General features: G+C 50.4%; 2 protein-coding genes, 2 long non-coding RNA genes and 1 pseudogene across 7 annotated transcripts; 4 read left to right on the top strand and 1 right to left on the bottom strand.

Moving 5' to 3' along the window:
* Window positions 1-3,272: 3,272 nt before the first annotated feature.
* LOC111927390 (gallinacin-4) lies at window positions 3,273-7,059 on the top strand. Its single transcript, XM_023924227.2, has 3 exons — window positions 3,273-3,593; window positions 4,342-4,427; window positions 6,923-7,059. Exons 2-3 carry the CDS (start codon window positions 4,370-4,372, stop codon window positions 7,057-7,059), a joined length of 195 nt encoding a protein of 64 aa, XP_023779995.1. The 5' UTR covers window positions 3,273-3,593; window positions 4,342-4,369.
* A 2,850-nt stretch (window positions 7,060-9,909) lies between these two features.
* On the top strand, window positions 9,910-11,619 carry LOC111927389 (gallinacin-5-like). Of its 3 annotated transcripts, none has more exons than XM_023924225.2 (4): window positions 9,915-10,233; window positions 10,530-10,616; window positions 11,192-11,318; window positions 11,425-11,619. In XM_023924225.2, the coding sequence occupies exons 1-4, from the start codon at window positions 10,191-10,193 to the stop codon at window positions 11,438-11,440; spliced, it is 273 nt and encodes a 90-aa protein (XP_023779993.1). In that variant the 5' UTR covers window positions 9,915-10,190; the 3' UTR covers window positions 11,441-11,619. The 3 variants fall into 3 exon arrangements, with proteins under 3 accessions (XP_086731593.1, XP_023779993.1, XP_086731594.1); XM_086875468.1 differs by having other exon boundaries at window positions 9,919-10,429; XM_086875467.1 differs by lacking the exon at window positions 11,425-11,619 and having other exon boundaries at window positions 9,910-10,233; window positions 11,192-11,322.
* A 103-nt stretch (window positions 11,620-11,722) lies between these two features.
* Window positions 11,723-14,395, top strand: LOC147654565 (uncharacterized; annotated as a pseudogene). The gene is made up of 3 exons (XR_015282649.1): window positions 11,723-13,523; window positions 13,773-13,860; window positions 14,292-14,395. The product of XR_015282649.1 is annotated as an uncharacterized LOC147654565 (transcript).
* On the bottom strand, window positions 13,406-14,333 carry LOC111927388 (uncharacterized). Its single transcript, XR_002863562.2, has 2 exons — window positions 14,048-14,333; window positions 13,406-13,854 (listed from the first exon to the last, which is right to left on the bottom strand). It is a non-coding gene; the product is annotated as an uncharacterized LOC111927388 (long non-coding RNA).
* A 2,273-nt stretch (window positions 14,396-16,668) lies between the features above and the next one.
* LOC111927384 (uncharacterized) lies at window positions 16,669-19,400 on the top strand. The gene is made up of 3 exons (XR_002863552.2): window positions 16,669-16,751; window positions 17,627-18,819; window positions 19,310-19,400. It is a non-coding gene; the product is annotated as an uncharacterized LOC111927384 (long non-coding RNA).
* Window positions 19,401-19,424: the final 24 nt, after the last annotated feature.

The following is a 19,424-nucleotide window of genomic DNA, read 5'->3' as shown; positions in this document are numbered from 1 at the left end:
TAGGTGGCAGCTGGGACATGGTGTGCCCAGAGCCATCAATTAATCCCGTTGTTTTCCCACCCTACCACAGCGACGCTGTGAAATCCATCCCAAGCATCGGAGGTTGCAGGGGCCCTCTGGTGTGCGTTTGCTTTTTATCCCAATTTCCAACCCTGCAGCCTCCAGCCCTGATGCTTTTTAGAAAATAAATTCCCAGCAGGTCTCTACAAGAAAAGCCACAAAGGGGGGGGTTAATTAAGTCAAAATATCACCTCTGGTTTTGGTGGTTTCTGCAATATGCTGCAGGAAGCTCCCAAAACCTTGTACATCATCTGGGCTGTTGGGTGTAGCTGTGTTCCGGGACTTTCATACATTTAGTGTTGTTTTATTTAATTTTATTGAGGTTTTTTTGCAACTCTGGCAATAAAGCCCAGGCTCTGCTGTGCAACGTGAACCACCAATCTGCTCAGAAATGGCCTTGCCTGGTTTTCCCTACTCGTGGGAGCGTCCCCAGGCTCTCTGTGGGTCTCCAGCACTGCTTTTTACCAGGAACTTGGCATCTTTGCAGCCTCAGCTCCACCTGATTGGGTTTGGGAGCCCTCTGGGTGTTAAGGACAACCCACTTTTCCTCCTGTCCTACTGCCCTGTCCGTATTTGTGTTGCATTAATTAATGATGTTGGGCTGTTGGGCCCAGCTCCAGTGAAGCAGTTTAATAAAGGGGTGTAATTAGGGCTCAAGTGAAGCTCAGCCTTGGCTGTCTCTGTCCTCCACAGCAGCAAATACCACGTGGCCCATTCCTAGAAAACCCAATTTTTAGCATACAAAGCACAACTCAGCCTCTAATGGGCACCAAAGCCTCTTCCAGACCTGAGAGTGGGATGTGGAAGAACCATTTTTTTGCAAATTCAGCAGTGTGGGTGCTGCCAGGGTCCATGCAGGTACAATGTGACCCTTCTTGTCAGCCACTGAAGACATTTGAACCTCCCTCATCTCATCCCCCCTGCCCTCCATCATCACCATTCCCACCCTGAGGTGTCTCAGCTGTCTTTCCTCAGTCTCTCCTCCTGTGCTCCAAGCCAGGAATAAATCCTGTGCCATCATCACCCCGGAACTTTGCCAGGCAGAGAAGGAGGAAGCCAGAAATGCCTTCCAGAAGATATTCCCAGAGCTAGCCACCCTCCCCAGATTCTCTGCCAGCTCCCAGTTGCTCTGGCTGCCTCCCAGCCACCGGTTTGGCTGCACTTTTCTCTGCTGAATTTCAGCACCCAGGAGCCTCTCTTGCTAAAAAACTCCTCATGTCTCCAAGAGAGCTACATCCTAGAGAAGAGAAGGCTTTGGGGACACTTCAGAGCCCCTTCCAGGGCCCAAAGGTGCTCCAGGAGAGCTGGAAAAGGACTTGGGACAAGGGATGGAGGGACAGGACACAGGGAACAGCTTCTTACTGCCAGAGGGCAGGGATGGATGGGTTATTGGGAAGGAATTCCTGGATGTGAGGCTGGTGAGGCCCTGGCACAGGGTGCCCAGAGAAGCTGTGGCTGCCCCTGGATCTCTGGAAGTGTCCAAGGCCAGGATGGACAGGGCTTGGAGAAATCTGCTCTGGTGGAAGCTGTCCCTGGCCATGGCCTCAGCCCTTGGAGTATCTCCATGGCCTCCTCTGGACACTCCCCAGCAGCTCCAGGTCTTTCTTGTGTTGGGGACCCCCAGATCTGGGCTCGGTGCTCCAGCTGAGTTGCCCACAGGTGACATCACACAGACCCAGCTGTTCCTCACGTGCTGAGACACTTTTCAGCCCAGATGTTTGGCTGCACATCTGTTTGCAAACACCTCACAACACCTCAGGGAAGGCTTTCAGCTACAGCCCTGCCCTAAAGGACTCAGGGACCAGGGCACATCTCCTGCAGGTCCTTCCCTTGCCTGAGGTGATGCAGCAGAGTAGATCTGACTGGTAGTTGTGGATGATGCCAGGAGATGCAGACATTAGATTTTTCCTCTGTAAAATGTATATTTTTCTTGCTGCACAATGATGATTCTTAGAACAGCTGGTCCTGGCATCCACAAGAACATTTACATTCTCGGATTGGGCACAAAGGACCCAGTTCCAAAGCTGTTTGTGGGAGCTGCTCTGTAGAAGTGACCACAGCACAATTATGTGTAACCACAATGTAGGACCAAAAACAAACAAAAAGAAAACGAAAAAGAAAACGAAAAAGAAAAAGAAAAAGAAAAAGAAAAAGAAAAAGAAAAAGAAAAAGAAAAAGAAAAAGAAAAAGAAAAAGAAAAAGAAAAAGAAAAAGAAAAAGAAAAAGAAAAAGAAAAAGAAAAAGAAAAAGAAAAAGAAAAAGAAAAAGAAAAAGAAAAAGAAAAGCAAAACAAAATCAAAAACAAAAACAAAAACAAAAACAAAAAACAAAAACGAGAAAAGAAAAGCACCCAAAGGAGCAGCCCAGAGAAACAAGAAGCCTGTGGGCAGCCTGAAAGTTGCTGAAAATGCTGTGCTGGAAACCTCAGTGAAATAGTTGCTTTGATTGGGAAAGAAAACAAAGAGATCTAAGAAAAATCCCTGCAGGGCATGAAGGGCGAGCCCAGGGAGGCTCTGGCAGGGATGAGCTCAGCCGTGCTCCAGCAGCTGCTGGAGGAGAAAGGCAACTCCCATGGAATGGGGCCGGCAGGATTCAAGTAGGAAAGAGGGATAAAAGAGAAGATCCCTTTGCAACAGGCACCTGAATTTATAGAAATGTCTGTAAATGCATGAAAAGCAGGGAGCTATTGGAGGAATTCTTGGTGAGAAAGGAGGATGCTTAGGAGTGATGTGCTCAGAACTCTTCTGTCCATGGCAAGAGAGTAAAAATAACAATAAGACTGAAATTGCTGGGCATGGGCTGCAATAATTTCCATAAATGGATATGGCATAAAATATCTTACAGGCCATGCAGGTAACCTAGTAATGAAAATGTTTTGATGCAAAAATTTGAAAAACAACCAAACCACTTTTTCCTTTTTTATTCTTAACTCTTAGATTCCTGTTTCCCTCTCTCACTTTTTTCCTCGCCATTCCCTAGTGCAGATCTTTTCCATGTTCTAATTGTCCAGATTTTCCCTTCCAACAGCAGTAATGATGTAGAATTAATGACAGCCCGTTAACCCTCTTGCTGAATTTCCAGAGAAAAACTAACTGTCCATTTAACGTGGGTTTTATTTTAACATCATTCCAGATGATGATTATTTTACTTCTATGGTGATGTATTGTTCATGTTTGTAAGGAAATGAAAAACCTCTGAGAACAGATGGAAACAGAGACCTTGAGGGAGCTGCTGTGGCCAAAGGGTTGCTCAAAGGGAGGAGGCCCAGGGTGGTTTTTCTCATCTCAACACATTTCCCGAGGTGGTGCTGCAATGGTTTGAAAGCCAGATCTTGGTTCCTCTTAGGACAGCAGCAAAGAGGATTCATTGGGTGCCCCCAGAGCTCTCCAGAGCCTCATTGGCCACCAAAAGGCTGTGGAGATCAAACATCCCTCACCACCCTCCAGGAACGGCACAAACCCACGCCCTGCTCCTTCATCCGGGTGGCTGACACTGATCCTGGGACTGTTCCAGCCTAAAGCTCCTCCTGCCTGGTAACAACCAAAATATTCTCATTATTCAGCCCCTCCCAAAAGGTTTTGTCCTTCTTAAACGGGCTGGAGACTTCATATCTTTCTGGTTTATCTGCATTTTGTTTTATTGTTTTATACTCAGCTGTGCAGTGACTGCAGGCTGTCATGAGCCAGCTCTAGAGGTGTCAAATGTTGATAAGGGAGAGGAGTTTTCCTTGGCTGCAAGAAATGCAAATACTCAAAAATTTATCCTGGAAATAATGTAATTCTTGAGAGGAAGAATAAACAACAGCCTCCAAGACAGAATAAGGAAAAGCTGGCTTTTGAGTTAATTTAGAAGAAAATTGCTTTTTCTCCTCTTTTTTTTTTTTTTAGTAGAAAAGCTTGAGAAAACCCATGGGGTTGTTTTAGGTCAATCTAGCAAAAATTGTCTTATTTTCTGAATTAACAGCTTTAACTTCCATAAGGCAAATCAAATTTATTGCAATGCATTGCAAGTTATCAAGAAATCCAGGATAAATTTCTGATCACTTGATGCCTTAATTAAAAGGGGATTTGAAATTGAATTTTTTTGCATGGAACTTTTTTCCTATGGCATGATCCTATGTGTGCTCCAGGAAAATCTTAGGCAATAGACATGATCATGACAAAAATGTGTAATAACCTCTTTTAGGTAGCTTCCAGGTCCTGAAGAACATTTCTCTGTATCACTTCTGGGACTGTGGAGGGATAGGGCTCTAACCAATGTCCTGGTCTCCTTTCTCTGCAGTGACCCGAGATCCCAGCCACCCTCTGCCATGAAAATCCTTCCTTTCCTCCTTGTTCTCCTCTTGGTGGCATTTCAGGGAGCTGCAGGTAAGGTGAAGGAATAAAGAGAAGATGATGGTGTCTTGCAAAGGTCTCCTGTCCCTTTTGGGATGTGACCAAGCTGCCTCTTGCAAAGAAGCCTCACGTAAATCATCAAAACTCTTTGGAGATTACAGATGAGAAATTAAATTAACAGGCAAATACTCCAAGCATCACTTTGAAAGGGGCAACCCCCAATTACCATTTAGCACCAGTGTTCTCCCCGTTGAACCTAGCAGGCTTGCACTTAAGTCACGTTGCCTCTGAGTCACCCAACAAACAAATTAAACCATAATCAAATATTCTTAAACTACACAGAAAAGAAAAAAAAAAAAGAAAAAAAAAAAAAAAGAAAAAGGGATCTGGCCCCATGTTCTTGAAATATCCTTTGCTTTAGGAGCTGGGACATAGAGTGGAGAGGCACAAAATCATGAGCTAAGGTTTAAATGCTACAGGCAGCATCTCCTCGGTGGAGAAACCTGTTCAGCCCTAAGTGCTGGTGTAGGCTGTGCCTGTTGTGGGGTGCAAAGGAGTCTGGAGCCCCAAACCAACTCTGTTGTCCAGAAAAAGGGATTGTATTTTATTATCAGCCCTGAAAATGGCACAGCTACATTTGCAGAGTGCTCTGTGCCCCTGAGCAAGGGCTGGTGGAGTTCTGATCCCTGTGGGAACAGAGTGGAAAGTGTCCTCTGGGGATGTGAGGAGGGGAAAAGACTGTGATGAACTGCAGCAGACCAGAAATGTGGGACAAGTGTCAGATATATCCCTGGAGGGATTTAAAAGCCATCTGGATGTGGCACTTGGGGACATGGATTAGTGGTGGTCTTGGCAGTGCTGGGCTAACAATTGGACTTGATGATCTTAAAGGTCTTTTTCAACCTGAGTCTGTGATTCTATGATTTTATGTGGTTGTCTGATGTTATTCTTACCTGGGTCTCTGCCTGTGCCAGTTCTCAGAGGCAGGACACTGGGCAAAGAGTTCCTTTGGTGGGTTCCATGCCCTTATTTAACACACAGTAGATGTTTGGCCTGTTTTCAGTAGGATTTTCTGGGTATATTAAAGCCAGAGATTTATCTCTATCTGGGAAGAAAAGTGTTTCTGAGAGCTCAGACTGCTCACAACCACCTCTGCAGTGCCCCACAGACCGCTAGTTTGAGACCAGGAGTGTTTTATTCCCCCTCTAAAACACTCCTTTACTTCTTCCTGGGATTTTCTGGGTGTGCATATATCGCTCTACTCTGGGAATGCAGCTGGGAATGCAGCTGGGAATGCAGCTCACCAGGGATATGCTGGATGCACTGTGCATATGAACATCCATTATCTGTTTGCTGGAACAAGCTCCCCTCTCTCTGAACACTCTGGAGTTTGTGTTGTGCCATGGATGAGCTGGAAACTGGAATTAATTGGTTCATGTGCACTCAGTCAGGTGCATCCAGAACACCTCAGCTGCCAGGCTACGTCTTTATTAATCGAATCAGGGTCAGGCAACCTCCTGCCTAACTGCTAGTCTGCTCCCTGGGGTTGTTTGGATCCCTGACAATTAGCACCTTTGTGGATAAAACCTGTTCTGGGAATAGCACAGGCTGGTGGCCTTTCCCAAAAGGCAATTTGAATGTGGGTATCCTATTTCAGCAGGGAATTCCATTTAGACATGTAGGAAAGAGCAATTCCAGACTGTTCAGCTCCAGACACAGAGGGCAACGCCTGGTGTGGTGGGTTTGGTGGTATGGAAATGTTGTTCTGCATGGATTGATGAATTTATGCATGTATGGGAGCCATCCCTATGGACTGCTGGACATCAGGACCTCTTTGAGACATGGGTGAAATGTCCAGGGAGAGAAACAGCCAAATCTGCAGAACCATGGAATTGTGGAATGGTTTAGGTTGGAAGGGACCTTAAGGATGATCCTGTTCCACCCCCTGCCTTGGACAGGGACATTTTCCACTATCCCAGGTTGATCCAAGCCCCATCCAGCCTGGCCTTGGACACTTCCAGGGATCCAGGGGCAGCCCCAGCTTCTTTGGACACCCTGTGCCAGGGCCTCACCAACCTCCCAGGGAAGAATTTCTTCCTAATACCTAATCTAAATATCTCCTCTTTTAGTTTAAAACCATTCCCCTCTGTCCTAGTACTGCCTGCTCACATTAAAAGCCTCTTCCCCTCTTTTTTATACAAGTGGAACTCTCCCAGATGAGCTGGTGCATCTCTCCTGAATTGTGACCTACAGGGTTTTAAGAGCTGCTGAGTGCCTGCCTACTGTTTTCTATCAAATCTCTGACGCCCATCCCTAAAATCTGACTTCCTAAGGAAGTCCTGAGCTTGGAGACACATCAGAATAAGAAATGAGAATGCTTGTTTGTTGTGACCACAGGCCTTCTCCTCTGAGGGCTGAACTGTCACAACATTGTCTGCTCACAGAGATTAAGCAAAATGCAAATCCCTGCCAGAAATAAAATTTCTCCCATCTTTGTTTACTCGTTGGTTTATTTATTCCTTTTAAAGGTAGAGGCTTGGCAAGACCCAGGAGGCCTTACATGGAGTGTGGATATCGTGGGACCTTCTGCCACAGGGGGAAATGCCCTCGTGGCAACGATTACCTGGGGTCGTGTCGTTCTGGGTATAATTGCTGTAGGTGGTAAGTTTAGGATTTATTTGGGGCAAAGATGACTTCCCAAATTATCCTTTGAATCTCAAGCAGCAGGATTTTCCTCATAATCATAATTCTGGAAACCCTGAAATATCCTTTCCTTTGTGTAGGTTGTAGTGTGGCTAATTGTGGAGAATCTCCAGGAGTCATCGCTTTTGACGTCGTGGGATTCAAGGAATTGTTGTAGCAATTTGTCATTCTCCTTTCAATAAAAGCAAGGTCTGGGGAGGTTGCATGGCTGCCCTGTGTGGTTTTGTCATTCATTTCCAAAAGTAATTAATATCCTATTCATTTCCCAAGTCTTATTTCCATTAAGAAATTTAAACAAAAATTCTGAAATCAATCCAAACCTTCCAAGAATGTGTAGCTCATCTAAATATTTACCCCTCTTGGGCTGTTGACTGAGTGAGTGCTGGCAAGTTCTCCACACACACCTGCTAGGGAATCCTCTGTCATGACTGAGATCAGTCACCATTGCCCCTGGGAGCACAAAAGTCTTTGAAGTGTGATGCTTTCACAGCACCTCTGCTCTGAAAGCTATGGGTTCCCATCTCCTGACCCAGAGCTTTCAGACCTGGGACCAGCATCTTGTTTTATTATGAGAAGTAAAGTAACACTGAGCAGGACAAATTGGTAATCTGAAGTCTGATTTTACCCTTGGCATTTCTGTCTGATATAAATTTGGAGCGAATCTGCAAAAATTATATTGGCTGCAGCTGCAAATCAGGAGATCAGAGTTAGACCTGTGACACTGAGGCAATTATAGAAACGTGTGTGAGAGGCAAACCCCACTGTGCCTCTGATCTCTTCAAGGAGATTCAGCCTGTCCTGCTCTGGACCACAACAGAAAAGGTGGAAGGTGCAGGTTGCTCAGAGAGCTCCTGTCTCTGCAGCTGCTCCTGCACGGTCAGGAACATCCTTGTGCTGACAAGGAATCCTTGGTGCCCAGAGAAGCTGTGCCTGCCCCTGGCAGGGAGTTGAAATGAGATGATCTTTAAGGCCCCTTCCAATCCAAACCATTCTGTGATCCTGTGAAGGGAGGAGCAGTAATGCCTGACTTTTCAAGGGAAGCAACCAACCCAAGTGCAAAGTGACTCAAAGCCCTGAGCTGCCCATTTGTTGCAAAGCATTTTCCCACCCTCCACAGAATCACAGAACCACAGAATCACAGAATTTCTAGGGTTGGAAGGCACCTCTGGAGATCATCCAGTCTGACACCGCAGCCAGGGCAGGGTCACCTGGAGCAGGTGACACAGGGACACCTCCAGGTGGGTTTTGCATGTCTCCAAAAAGGAAACTCCACACCCTCCCTGGGCAGCTGTTCCAGTGCTCTGCCACCCTCAACATAAAGAAGTTCTTCCTCAAGTAGAAGTGGAATTTATTGTGTTTCTTCATCCTATGGCTGGGTACCACTGAAGAGAGTCAGTCACCATCCTCTGACACTCCTTGGAGATATTTATATGGATTGTTGAGGTCTCCTCTCGGTATTCTCCAGACTGAACAGGCCCAGCTCCCTCACTCTCTGGGCCTGTTCAAAGCAGATGCTCCTGAAAAAGACTCTACCAGCACTGAGACCACAGCCTTGTGCAGGGCAGGAAGCTTGGCCAACAGCTGCCTCCCAGGAATCTCCCTGGATGGAAACCTGAGGAAGTTGCCAAGTGGACCCAAACCAGCAATTTACAGTTGGTGTCCTAAGAGGTTTTTGCACAATCCACAGTAGGTGAATGTTTCACAAACTGGAATGGCACAAGATTCTTGCTCAAGGACTGAGGACTTTGCAGGGAAGGTTCAGACCTTGTAATTTTAGATTTCATCTGTCTGTAGCCAACATCATGCAGAATCCAGTCTCATCATGCTTTTAGCTCACCACCACAAAGAGCTGTCCTTGCCTTTAAGGCTGGGGAATGGCTTTGAGAGACAGTTTAGAGTGAAACAGGCTGAAACCCCCTAGGATTCATGCTGCACATCTCCTCCCTGCTTTTTACCCCAATCCCATCTCCCCAGCACTCTACACATTCAAGTTCATAGAATCAGAGACTCATAAAACAGTTTGGGTTGGAAGGAACCTTAAAATCACATAGATCCAACTCCCCTGAAACAGGCAGGGACACCTTCCACTACCCCAGATTGCTCCAAGCCCCATCCAGCCTGGCTTTGGACACTTCCAGGGATTAAGCTGATGTGTGTGCTAAAGAGCAACAGCACAGAGATGCAGCTAATTGCCACCTTAATGAAGCCCTGTAAGGAACCTGACTACTGCACATAGCTGCTCCCAGTCCCTTGCCTCCTGGGGCTATGATGCCAAGACAGCTCAGCAGATATTAAAAAAAATTGGGGAATGGCCTTTTCCCTTTTTCTGGCTGTAGCTGTAGGATCAGGATTTCCTTCAGTGGTGAAGGAAATAAGAAGCTGTCCTGAGTGCTCTGACTACCATGGCAGAGTAGCAGTGACCCCCCTGGGTACAGATCTGCAAATAGTTTGTACAATGTCCCTCACTGGGGAGTGATAAAACAGTGAAATATGGTGAGTTGCTTGGATCAAAGGCATTTTCATGTATTGCCCAGAGGAGCTGTGGCTGCCCCATCCCTGGCAGTGTTCAAAGACTGATTGGACGGGGCTTGGAGCACCTACTGGAAGGTGTCCCTGCCCATGGCAGATGGCTGGAACCTCCTGGTCCCTTCCAAACCAAATCATTGTGTGACTCTGTGATTCCTGTGACCTCTCAGTGAGCACACACCGGGCACGAGTGTGTTTTTCACATCCATCCCCACACACGCGCCCGTAACGCTTGATGAGACCGCAGCAAGGCTGGAAACCTTTATGAAGATGCCCCATCAAACAGCAAAGGGTTACACACAGCAAACTCCACCAAACAAAGCCACAATTAAACCCTGTCCTTCCTGGGATTGCTGGTTGGACGGGGATGTCATCCCAAGTGGCGTCTTCCCAGTTATTTTCAAGCGAAGCATAGAGAGCGCGCTTCCCGCGGGGGGAGGAGGACAGAGCTCCTTTGTGTGGTGAAAGCTGATTGTTTGCCAAGGCCCAACGAACAGGGATGCTGTTTGTGTGTCCCCAGAGGTGTCCAGCAAACCACAGCTCCGAGCAGCCCTTACGCAAGGCAGGATGACACAAGACCCTGGGCTGGAGGCCTGGGAATCCTCCTCAGGTGTCAGATGAGGAAAGCTCTGCTTGTTTTTCTCTGTCGGGGGAAGAAACAGGAAAAAAGGAGCTTTGGGGCTGGACATTTTGAGGACTCGCCATCCCAAGGGACACCGTGCCACGAGGAGAGACCAAAGCACTGCTGCTGGTGCCAGGAAGCTCCGACTCCCGGGCTGCCGAGTGCATCCTCCCAGCAGTGACCGGTCACATCCCCTCTCCTCAGCTCTGTCCCCTCGCAGGTGCTACACGACCTGCAGGAAGGGACCCTCCCACTCACCCCTGCCTCCTTTCTCTTCTCCCCAGAGCCGCGACTCTGCTGGAGACTCCCAGGCATGCGGATCCTGCCTGTCCTCTGTGCTCTGCTCCTCCTGATGCTCCGGGGAGTGACAGGTAAGAAATGAGGAGGATTTGTCCTTTGTCTGTGTTTTTTAGGGAGGATTTGTCACCTGAGCTGATGAGACACCTCTGAGTTCTCCTGGTGTCTGTGCCATCCCCGCCAGGGTCCCTCTCACCCCACACCTTTAAAGAAAGACTCCAGATGCAGATTCTGATGTTGGGACCAGATCTGGGGCATTGTATTAAAGCTCTCATCCTTCCAAAACAGGGATTTGACCCCTCTCCATGACTCCTGACCCGTGTATTTCTGAGTCAGCAGCACTGGGCACAGCAGCCCTGCTGGAGAGGAGGAGGAGGAGGAGGAGCGGGGAGGAAGGGAGATCCTGCTTCCACCCTTGGACTTGTCCCTTGTTCCAGGGAGGAGGCAGCAGGCACGATGGAGACCTCTCCCAGAGCCTGCTTAGGGGTGTAGTGACTGTCTCCCACCCATAAAGTGCCATAAACTCCCCCGGATTCCTGCTGCAGGCTCCTCCTGCTCAGCAGCTGTGGCAGGGGACAAGCAGGGCTGGCAGGGACAGGGGCTGTGCTCAGCATCCCGGCTGGAAGTCTCCTGTTTCCGTGTCCCGCAGGGCTGTCCCCGGTCCGAGCATCAGCCCAGGACTGCGAGCGCCGCGGGGGATTCTGCTCCCACCGCTCCTGCCCGCCGGGCATCGGCCGCATCGGGCTCTGCTCCGAGCACGAATTCTGCTGTCGGATGTGAGTTCTGGGCTGCCCGGAGGGCTCAGCTTGGGGGATAAAACGGGGAACGCGCAGCCCAAGGGTGCAGGGACATCCCTGCACTGCCAGAGCTTTCCTCCCACAGGCGGTGGTATCCCTGAGGGGCTCCCGGATCCCCGAGAAGCACACCGGCCCCCTGGTCGGGATGATGCTGCCTGGAGGCACCAAGCACTGCCAGGGGCAGCAGCAGCAGCCCTGCACAGCCAGACCTGGATCCCAAGGGAATCCCATCCCCCCGTGTCCCCAATACAAGGTGGTGGTCATTGCCATCACACACTGAGATGTGTGTCCTGGGTGTGCATCTCTTTCTCTGCGTGTAGGGAAGGGTAGAGAGGATGGGGTGGCAGAAACAGACACACAAACTCCATGCTGGCCTCAGCCACACCAGCATCTCCACCCATGGTGGGAGGGGGGACACGTGTGATGCTCGCAGGGACCCCAATGCCAGCCTTCTGTCTCAGCAAGGGGACCCCAGCACTTCTCACACAGGGATGGAGGGATTGCTATGACCACCCTCATTTCTGCTGGTTGTCCCTGGCTCCCAGGCTGGGTCAGGAGTCCTTGTGGGGCTGTTCCACGGGACACACACTGCCTTGGGTTCATCCCCAGCTGTGGGGCCTGGGGTGTTGTGGGGCCCAGGGGTATCTGGGGGTGGGAAAAGTCATTCTGCTCCAGAGGGAATAGGGACTGATGGCTGAGCCATGGGGGTTCTCAGGAGTTTAGGGTTGAGCTGGGGGTCAGTGCTGGGAGGGTGTCAAGGCCAGGGGATGGGGCTCAGTTAGGAGCCCCGCTGGGTCATTGTGTATGATTTGGGTGGCAGATCCAGGATGCTCAGCTCAGGGGTGCCACAGGGGTGGCCCCTGCACTGCTGTGGGGCAGTGACCACAGGGGTGCTGGGACAGGGGACACTCACTGCTCCCCTCCATGGAGCAGGGCAGCCAGGGGTGGGAGCAGCCCCTCCTGGGGTATTGGGCATTGCTATGGGTACAGGGAAGGTCAGATTAGGGTGCCAGATGTGGGTCCAAGACCGGGTCTGGATCAGCAAGGCCAAGCTGCAGCTCAGATGGGGTCGAGCACAAGATGCCCAGGTCAGAGCAGCTTCCCAGGGCAGGGCTGGCCCCAGCCATGGCCTCCCTGCAGTGGGGATTACAGAACTCTTTTCCACACCATAACCAGCAATCCCTGGCTGTGCTGGCCCTGGACTGGTCCTGAGTCTGGTTCCAAATTTCCAGAAACGAGGATATTCCAAGGACCCATCAATGGACACCCAATCCTACCTCTACAGATTGATGCTCAAGGGATGTCCCCACCATGCATCAAGGCCAGACTGGACAGGGCTTGGAGCATCCTGGGATAGTGGAAGGTGTCCCTGCCCATGGCAGGGGTTGGAATGAGATGTATTCTGAAGTTCCTTCCAACCCAAACCATTCCATGATCCCATGCATCTCTCTGAGAGAGGACACCAGACTCTGTGTCCCTGATGTATCCAATCTCAAGTCCATTCTCCTCTTCAGGATCCAGCTCCAGCTCCCTAAGCAAACTGACAGAGACAGATATTTTATCATAGAAAATATTTTACCATAGAATCCCAGAATGGTTTGGGGAAGAAGGGACTTTTAAGGTCATCCAGTTCCACCCCCACCATGATCAGGGACATCTTCCACTATCCCAGGCTGCTCCAAGCCCATCCAACCTGGCCTTGGACACTTCCAGGGATGAGGCAGCAACCTTTGGTCAGCCTGAGCCAGGGCCTCACCACCTTCACAGGAGAGATTGGTTGTGACTGGTTCCTACCTCTGCCTGCACCCACCAGCCTGTTTTGTGCACCCCAGGCAGTTCATGCCATGCCACCACAGCCTGGGTGCCACTGTGCTGCGGGTGTCACAAGAAGTGTTGCATGGTGACAATGGTGACATCGATTGCAACAGCCCCACGAGGCACCTCAGCCTCTGTCCTTGCATCAGAGATGGATAAGGAGAAGCCCCAGCATCCCCACATGGATGGGATGGACTTCTGATTGGCCAAGGGGAGATGTGTCAGCAGAAATCAGTGAATGTCCCCACAGCTTGCAACAATATAAAATCAGAGTGTTTTGGCCAAAAAGTGCTCCTTGAACCCAAGGGTTGCTGGACACAGCGATTCTTGTTGGGTTTGGAGCTGTCTGAACACCCAGACCTTCATCAGGTAGGTGACTGTGGGGTCTTCTGGAAAAGGACTGGATGAGGTAATGGATTTTCCAGAGACTGAAGCATCATGAAATGCTCCTGAGGTTGACAGGGTGGTACAAACCACAGAATTCTTTCTAAGAGGGAAGTAGAGGAAACATCATCTGCTGTGTTTGGAAACAGTCCATCTGCAGTTTGGTGAAGAGCCCTGGCTCCTGCCCTGCCTGGGCTCCTGCATGTCCCCATTGCCTTGGTGTCCCCTCTGCAGCCCTGTGAAGATCCACGAGAGGCAGCAGCCATGAAGATCCTGTTCCTGCTCTTCCCCCTGATCCTCCTGTTGGCCCAGGGTGCTGCAGGTGAGAGGGGAAGAGGGGAAATGGGGGAATTACTCCAGCAGTGGGAATTCAAAGTCCCTGGAAGTGACCATGTTTGTAAGGGTGATGAGAAGGTAACAGGAGATTGAGGTCAAAGGGGTTTCTCCAGTGATAGTTCTTTAGGACACAGACATGGGGTGGAAAGATCCCATGGAAATAGAATACTAACTTTTTTGGTGGGTCAGGAAGGGGTTTGGTTTCAGGCTTCCACCCTGCAGCCAGCAGTTCCTCTTTGTATGTCTCTGAAAGTTCTTCTGCCCTGTGATCTTTGCTGTGGGGAGGTTGGAGCTGAATCCATCCACTGGCCAGAAACGGACAAATACCATCAGCCTTTTGCAACCGCGCACTGCTCTCACAGATGATTGCTTTAATTGTTCTGTATGTTTCTTTCCCCATGGAAACCCAAAATGCAGCTGGATGCAGGCAAAAAGGGGGATACTGCACTTAGGGGAGATGCAACTTCCCTGCGAGACCCATTGGAAGATGCACGCTGTACAGTGTGTGCTGCAAGAGATAAGGTCTGGAATCCTGCCTGAGGACAGAGTTCCCTCTTTTGTCCACAATGAGATATGCAGCAAATTTATTTCCTGTGAATGTCTGCTACATAATCTCCTTAACTATTCTTTGTGGGAGAGATGCCCAAGGAGGGAGGAAATAGTCCTTGTGGGTATTGGAGCTGCCCTGAGTGGGGCTGCAGCAGCTCCAGGTCAGCCAGGGCCTCCCCAGTCTCCTCCAGTCCCCAGGGCCTCACTCAAGCTCTGCAGAGAACTTCCCCAAGCCATGAAAGAAACATTCCCTGTCCTTGGGCAGCACTCAGGACATGATCCAGGTCTTGCTGCACCTGCACAGAGCTGGAGCCAGGGCTGCCAGCACTGAGATAGCCCAGGTCCAACCTGTCTGCACCAAGGACTGCACCTCACCTGCCCTGAGCCTGAGTCTGCTGCACCACACCCTGGGCATTGCAGGGCAGGGGGGGAGAGGGACAGGGAAAGTTACACCCCATGATGTGCTTGTTTCTTTTCTTCCTGCAGAATCTGGGGTTGAAACTCTGAAATTCCCAAGCAGGACTTGCCCCTCGCTTCTGGCTGCTGGACCCATCTCCTGATGTCCCCTCGTGTCCCTGCCTGTGCCGTGCCCAGCTGGGGTGACAGCAGCAGTGGCAGCTGCTCCTGCTGGCTGCTGCTGGGCTGGAGCCCTGTGGTGCCAGCCCCGCTGTCTTTGGGGCAGGGGCTGCTTTTCCCAGCTTGAATAAAGACGAGCACTTTGGCATTGCAGGCCTGGGCCGTGTGTGCGTGTCCTGCTGCTGGAGGGCTGCTGTGCCTGCTGCCTCTGGGGGTGGCACTGGCCTGGTGGCAGCAGAAGGGCCTGGGGATGGTGCTGGGGCTGAGCAGAGGCTGTGTCCCTGGGGATGCTCCTGCCTGGCCCTGGTTTGGGGACGCTGAGCCTGGCAGTGCCTGCTGGGCCAGGCTGGCTGGGGTGCCTGTGCTGGAGCTGTCCTGCAGATTCTCCCTCTGGGGAATTGGGATCCCTCTGCTGCTCCTGCCAGTCCCAGATGTCCCTTGTCCCTGACAGCCACCGCCTCATGTGCATGGCCGTGCTGGGGGCAGTGTCCCTTAGTGGGCATGGCCATGGTGACCCACAGGAGCTGTCCCTGCTCCTTGTCCTTGTCCTGTTCCAGCCCCACAGTCCTCCCTGCTGTGGCTGTGCTGCTCCACAACCCTTCCCACCACACAGGAGGAGGAGGAGGTCATGCAGCTCCTGGTTCAGATGACCTGTGAAGTGGCTCCAAACTGAGCATGGCCAGGAAATGTCCAAAATTTTTCCCACAGGTAATAAATTTATTGTCTTTTCTCTGCCCATCTCAGGCAGTCTGGGGTGACAACACTGCTCCATCAAAAGCAGTGACTTGTCCATGTCTGCAAAACAAACCTCAGGCACTAGGATTTGAATGGTTCATTACCTGTGTGTGTCTCTATGTCCACATGCCTGTGGGATCAACTGGTGACCCTGCCTGTTGCAGTGAACACTTTCCCTCCCGTGAGTCATGGACTCAGAGAATTACTGATGTCTGGAAAGCCCTCTGAGATCATTGGGTCCCGCTGTTCCCCCAGCACTGACAAGCCCACCACTAAACCAAGACCCCAAGTGTCACAGCTACATGGCTCTTAAATCCTACCAGGAATGGTTATTCCTTTACTGTCCTGGGTAGCCTGATCCAATGTCTGACCACCTTTCCTTCCAAGAAATTGTTCCTAATATCCAGTCTAAACCTTCCCAGTGCTACTTGAGGCCATTTCCTCTGCTGGTCTCAACCGTGATCTTAGAGACCCAAAAGGCTTCCACTGCCATTGCTTCCCACAAGTGGGAATTTTGGTGAGAGATGTTCAGATCATCCCTGCCTGTCATGGCCTTTGCTCAGTGGGTTCTCACCTGTCCTGGCACTGACACTGCAGCTTTCACCAGAAGCTTCCTTCACCTCTGCAGCACAGATCTGTTCCCCCATTCCTTTCCTCTCCTGCCCAGCCCGTTGCTGCTGTGCCGTGGGTGTCACAGGAGGTATTGCATGGGGACAACGGTGACATTGATTGTGACAATGGTGACATGACAACAGCCCCAGGAGGCACCTCAGCCCCTGTCCCTGCAGCAGGGAGGGAGCAGGGCCAGCCCCAGCACCCCCACACACACATGGGGCACTCCCGGGTTGGCCCAGGCCACTTGTGCCAGCAGCAACAGGGGCCTGTCCCACCCACCAGCACTGCTATAAATCCAGCCTGTTTGGGGCAAAGCAGCATTCCCTGGCCCCAAGGGCATCTGGACACAGCCATTCCTGGTGGGTTTGCTGCTGCCTCAACACCCTGACCTTCTCCAGGCAGGTGAGTGTGGGGTCTCTTTCCAGAATCCTGCCCACTCTTCGTCTCAGGTTAAAACCCAGCACCACAGAGTCTGAAAAGACAAAGTGTTGAGAGTATCCAGGTGGAATGTTTGGCTATCAGAGACGGCTGAGTGTGCTGGGTCTAATGCTGGCCAAATGCCCTTGCACCCACTAAAATTATTTACTCATTTTCTGCTGTGAGATAAAGTTTAGGAGGAAGGCAAAGCAGGCTATAACTTTAAAGGGTATAAAGAAAATTTTATTAACAGAATTAAAAGAAATAATAATAAGTCCGAATAAACCTTCATAACACTTCTCCTCTCCCCACACCCTCTTTTCTTTCCCACTGACAATGTAAAGAGACAAAACCTGGGACTTTCAGTCAGTCTACCGCGTCTAAAATAGTCTTTCTTCAGTTCTCTTAGGAAGAGGAGTCTCTCTTGCCATGCCATGGAGACCTCTCCACAAGAAACAGTTGTCTTGTGGCTTCAGCCACCCGGGAAAGGAAAATCTCTTCACAGTATGAAAGTCTCTCCCAATGCCTTGCAGCTTTCCCACAGCTGCTTTCACAGGCCATGTCAACTTATTGGGGTACTATTTTAAGGATGAGCTGTTCTAGCATAAAATCAAAGGTTCTCTTCATCCACCTCTGGGAAAACAGAGGTTTTCTTCTTTTATTCCCAGGGCAAAAGTCTCATCTTTCTCACCTCTCCCTGTTCAAGCTTCTCATTGGATCACAGCTACTGCAACATCTGCTTATTTCAACATTGGTGCTTCTGCTTGCGGCTGTAGTTAGAATGCTACATCCCCCCAATGCATTCCATGAATTACAGGAAAAAAACAAAGTCTGATGTTTCAAATTTATCTTCACCATAGCCCTACCAGAGGATTTCAGCCCAAGACTAAGGCATCTCCTCAATCTCCTCCCAGGTAGAATTCAAGTCCTTCCTCACTGACCTCAGTGTCCCATATTGTTTTCCCTGCGTGTCTTTACCCTTTCCTTTTCCTGATTCAGGAGAGAACGGATGCTCGTAGGCATTTGTTCTCAAGCTTTATCAACTGAAACAGCTTTTATGGAGCTCTGCAGCGCTGAAAGGTTGATCTCGCCCAGGCTGTACATCAGGGAGATCATTTGCTGTACCTCTCGCTGCTGCTCACGGGGTCTCTGCCAACACTCAGCTCCACTCAGCGCTTTCCTTCATGTGCAGCGCCGAAAACAAGAAAAGCTGCTGCTGCCGTTTTTGTCCTTCTGTCTGCAGCAGGGCTGGCTAAAAGCAGCTAAACAGAGAGTTCATTGCAAGCCATGCTGAGGCAGCCACAGCCGCGTGCCATTGTCCTGGTCATGCTGATTTCAGCCATGCAGTCCCAGGCACTTGGCCCCTCCTGGCCTCAGGGAGGCCCTCAGGGCTGACTATGGGGCCACTCCCAGCACTGGTCCCCGCTGCCTGGTTGCCGGTATGGCCCTGGCCAGCATGGCCCAGTGGTGCCACTGGAAAAAAGAACCGGGGGACTCCGCTAGGAAAGGGGCCTGGCTCCGCCAGGATGAGGCCTGGAGGGCTCCCTGGTGAGGGGCTCCTCAGCCTGCCCACCACCCCTCAGAGGGCAGAAATTTCAGCCAAGCCATGCCCAGCTGCAGGCCGTGTCCATCTGGCCACACAGGACCAGTGACCTGTTCACAGGCCGGAAGCCAGAGAGGGTTTTCCTGGCCTTTATTAATTTTTAAAGTGCTTTTCCACAGCGGCACGTTCAAATCTTTTAAGTGGGTGAACCAGGTGTAAATCTTCAAAATTAGCCACCTGATTGGCTCTTCAAAACTAGCTACGATTGGCTCTTCAAAACTAGCCACCTGATTGGCTCTTCAAAACTAGCCACCTGATTGGCTCTTCAATACTAGCTACTTGATTGGTTCTTCAAAACTAGCCACCTGATTGGCTCTTCAAAACTAGCCACCTGATTGGCTCCGCCGTGTCCCCACAAAACTGCCCCCACAGGCCTTGGACTGTTCCAACCCAACTGACAACCCGGCTCGGTTAAACCACGGCTCTGGGAAAGAGAATAAAAGCCTTCATGTGAGTCTAAGAACACGTGGAAATTTGACCTGAAGTTTCCTAAGTACAGGAGAGACTAGAATGGTGCCTTGATGCTCCAGGAGAGAGACGAGATCTTCTTTGCTAGGGGAATGGGGACTTTCCCTGGGATAGGATGGAGATTCTGTTCCCACAGCAGTACAGAGATTTCCCATCATTTCAGGCTTTCGGTAATACCAATTTCAAAAGCAATTTTATCTGCCTCTTCCAAATTTCACTGGACATTTATTTGGTTTGAATTTGCAACTGTTGGCCTCAGGTCTGTGGTCTGTGCTCTGGGGAAAGGTCTTTGGAAGAGCTGTGAGGAAGGTCATGGGAATGAGTCCTCTTAGGTCATTGGTTTCCTATACACCAGGACATAGTGAAATACCACAGGTATTGAAGGGTGGCACAGATTTAAGAATTGTTTTCAAGAGAAAGGTAGAGGAAGCATTATCTCCTGTGTTTGGAAGCAGCCCCTCTGCAATTTCAGGAACACGGAGCCCAGGTTTCTGCACCATCTGAGGTCCTGCATGTCCCCATTGCCTTGGTGTCCCCTCTGCAGCCCTGTGAAGATCCACGAGAGGCAGCAGCCATGAAGATCCTGT

Source organism: Cyanistes caeruleus, chromosome 2, assembly GCF_971803275.1.
Source record: "Cyanistes caeruleus chromosome 2, bCyaCae1.hap1.1, whole genome shotgun sequence".
In the NCBI taxonomy this organism is placed as follows: domain Eukaryota; kingdom Metazoa; phylum Chordata; class Aves; order Passeriformes; family Paridae; genus Cyanistes; species Cyanistes caeruleus.
This window is presented reverse-complemented; position numbering and strand designations above follow the sequence as displayed.

Coding starts and splice junctions, on each gene's coding strand:
- LOC111927390 (XM_023924227.2), top strand. CDS start 4,370: ATGAAAATCCTTCCTTTCCTCCTTGTTCTCCTCTTGGTGGCATTTCAG. Junction 4,428..6,922: donor GGCATTTCAGGGAGCTGCAG/GTAAGGTGAAGG, acceptor TTCCTTTTAAAG/GTAGAGGCTTGGCAAGACCC.
- LOC111927389 (XM_023924225.2), top strand. CDS start 10,191: ATGACACAAGACCCTGGGCTGGAGGCCTGGGAATCCTCCTCAG. Junction 10,234..10,529: donor GGCCTGGGAATCCTCCTCAG/GTGTCAGATGAG, acceptor TCTTCTCCCCAG/AGCCGCGACTCTGCTGGAGA. Junction 10,617..11,191: donor GATGCTCCGGGGAGTGACAG/GTAAGAAATGAG, acceptor CGTGTCCCGCAG/GGCTGTCCCCGGTCCGAGCA.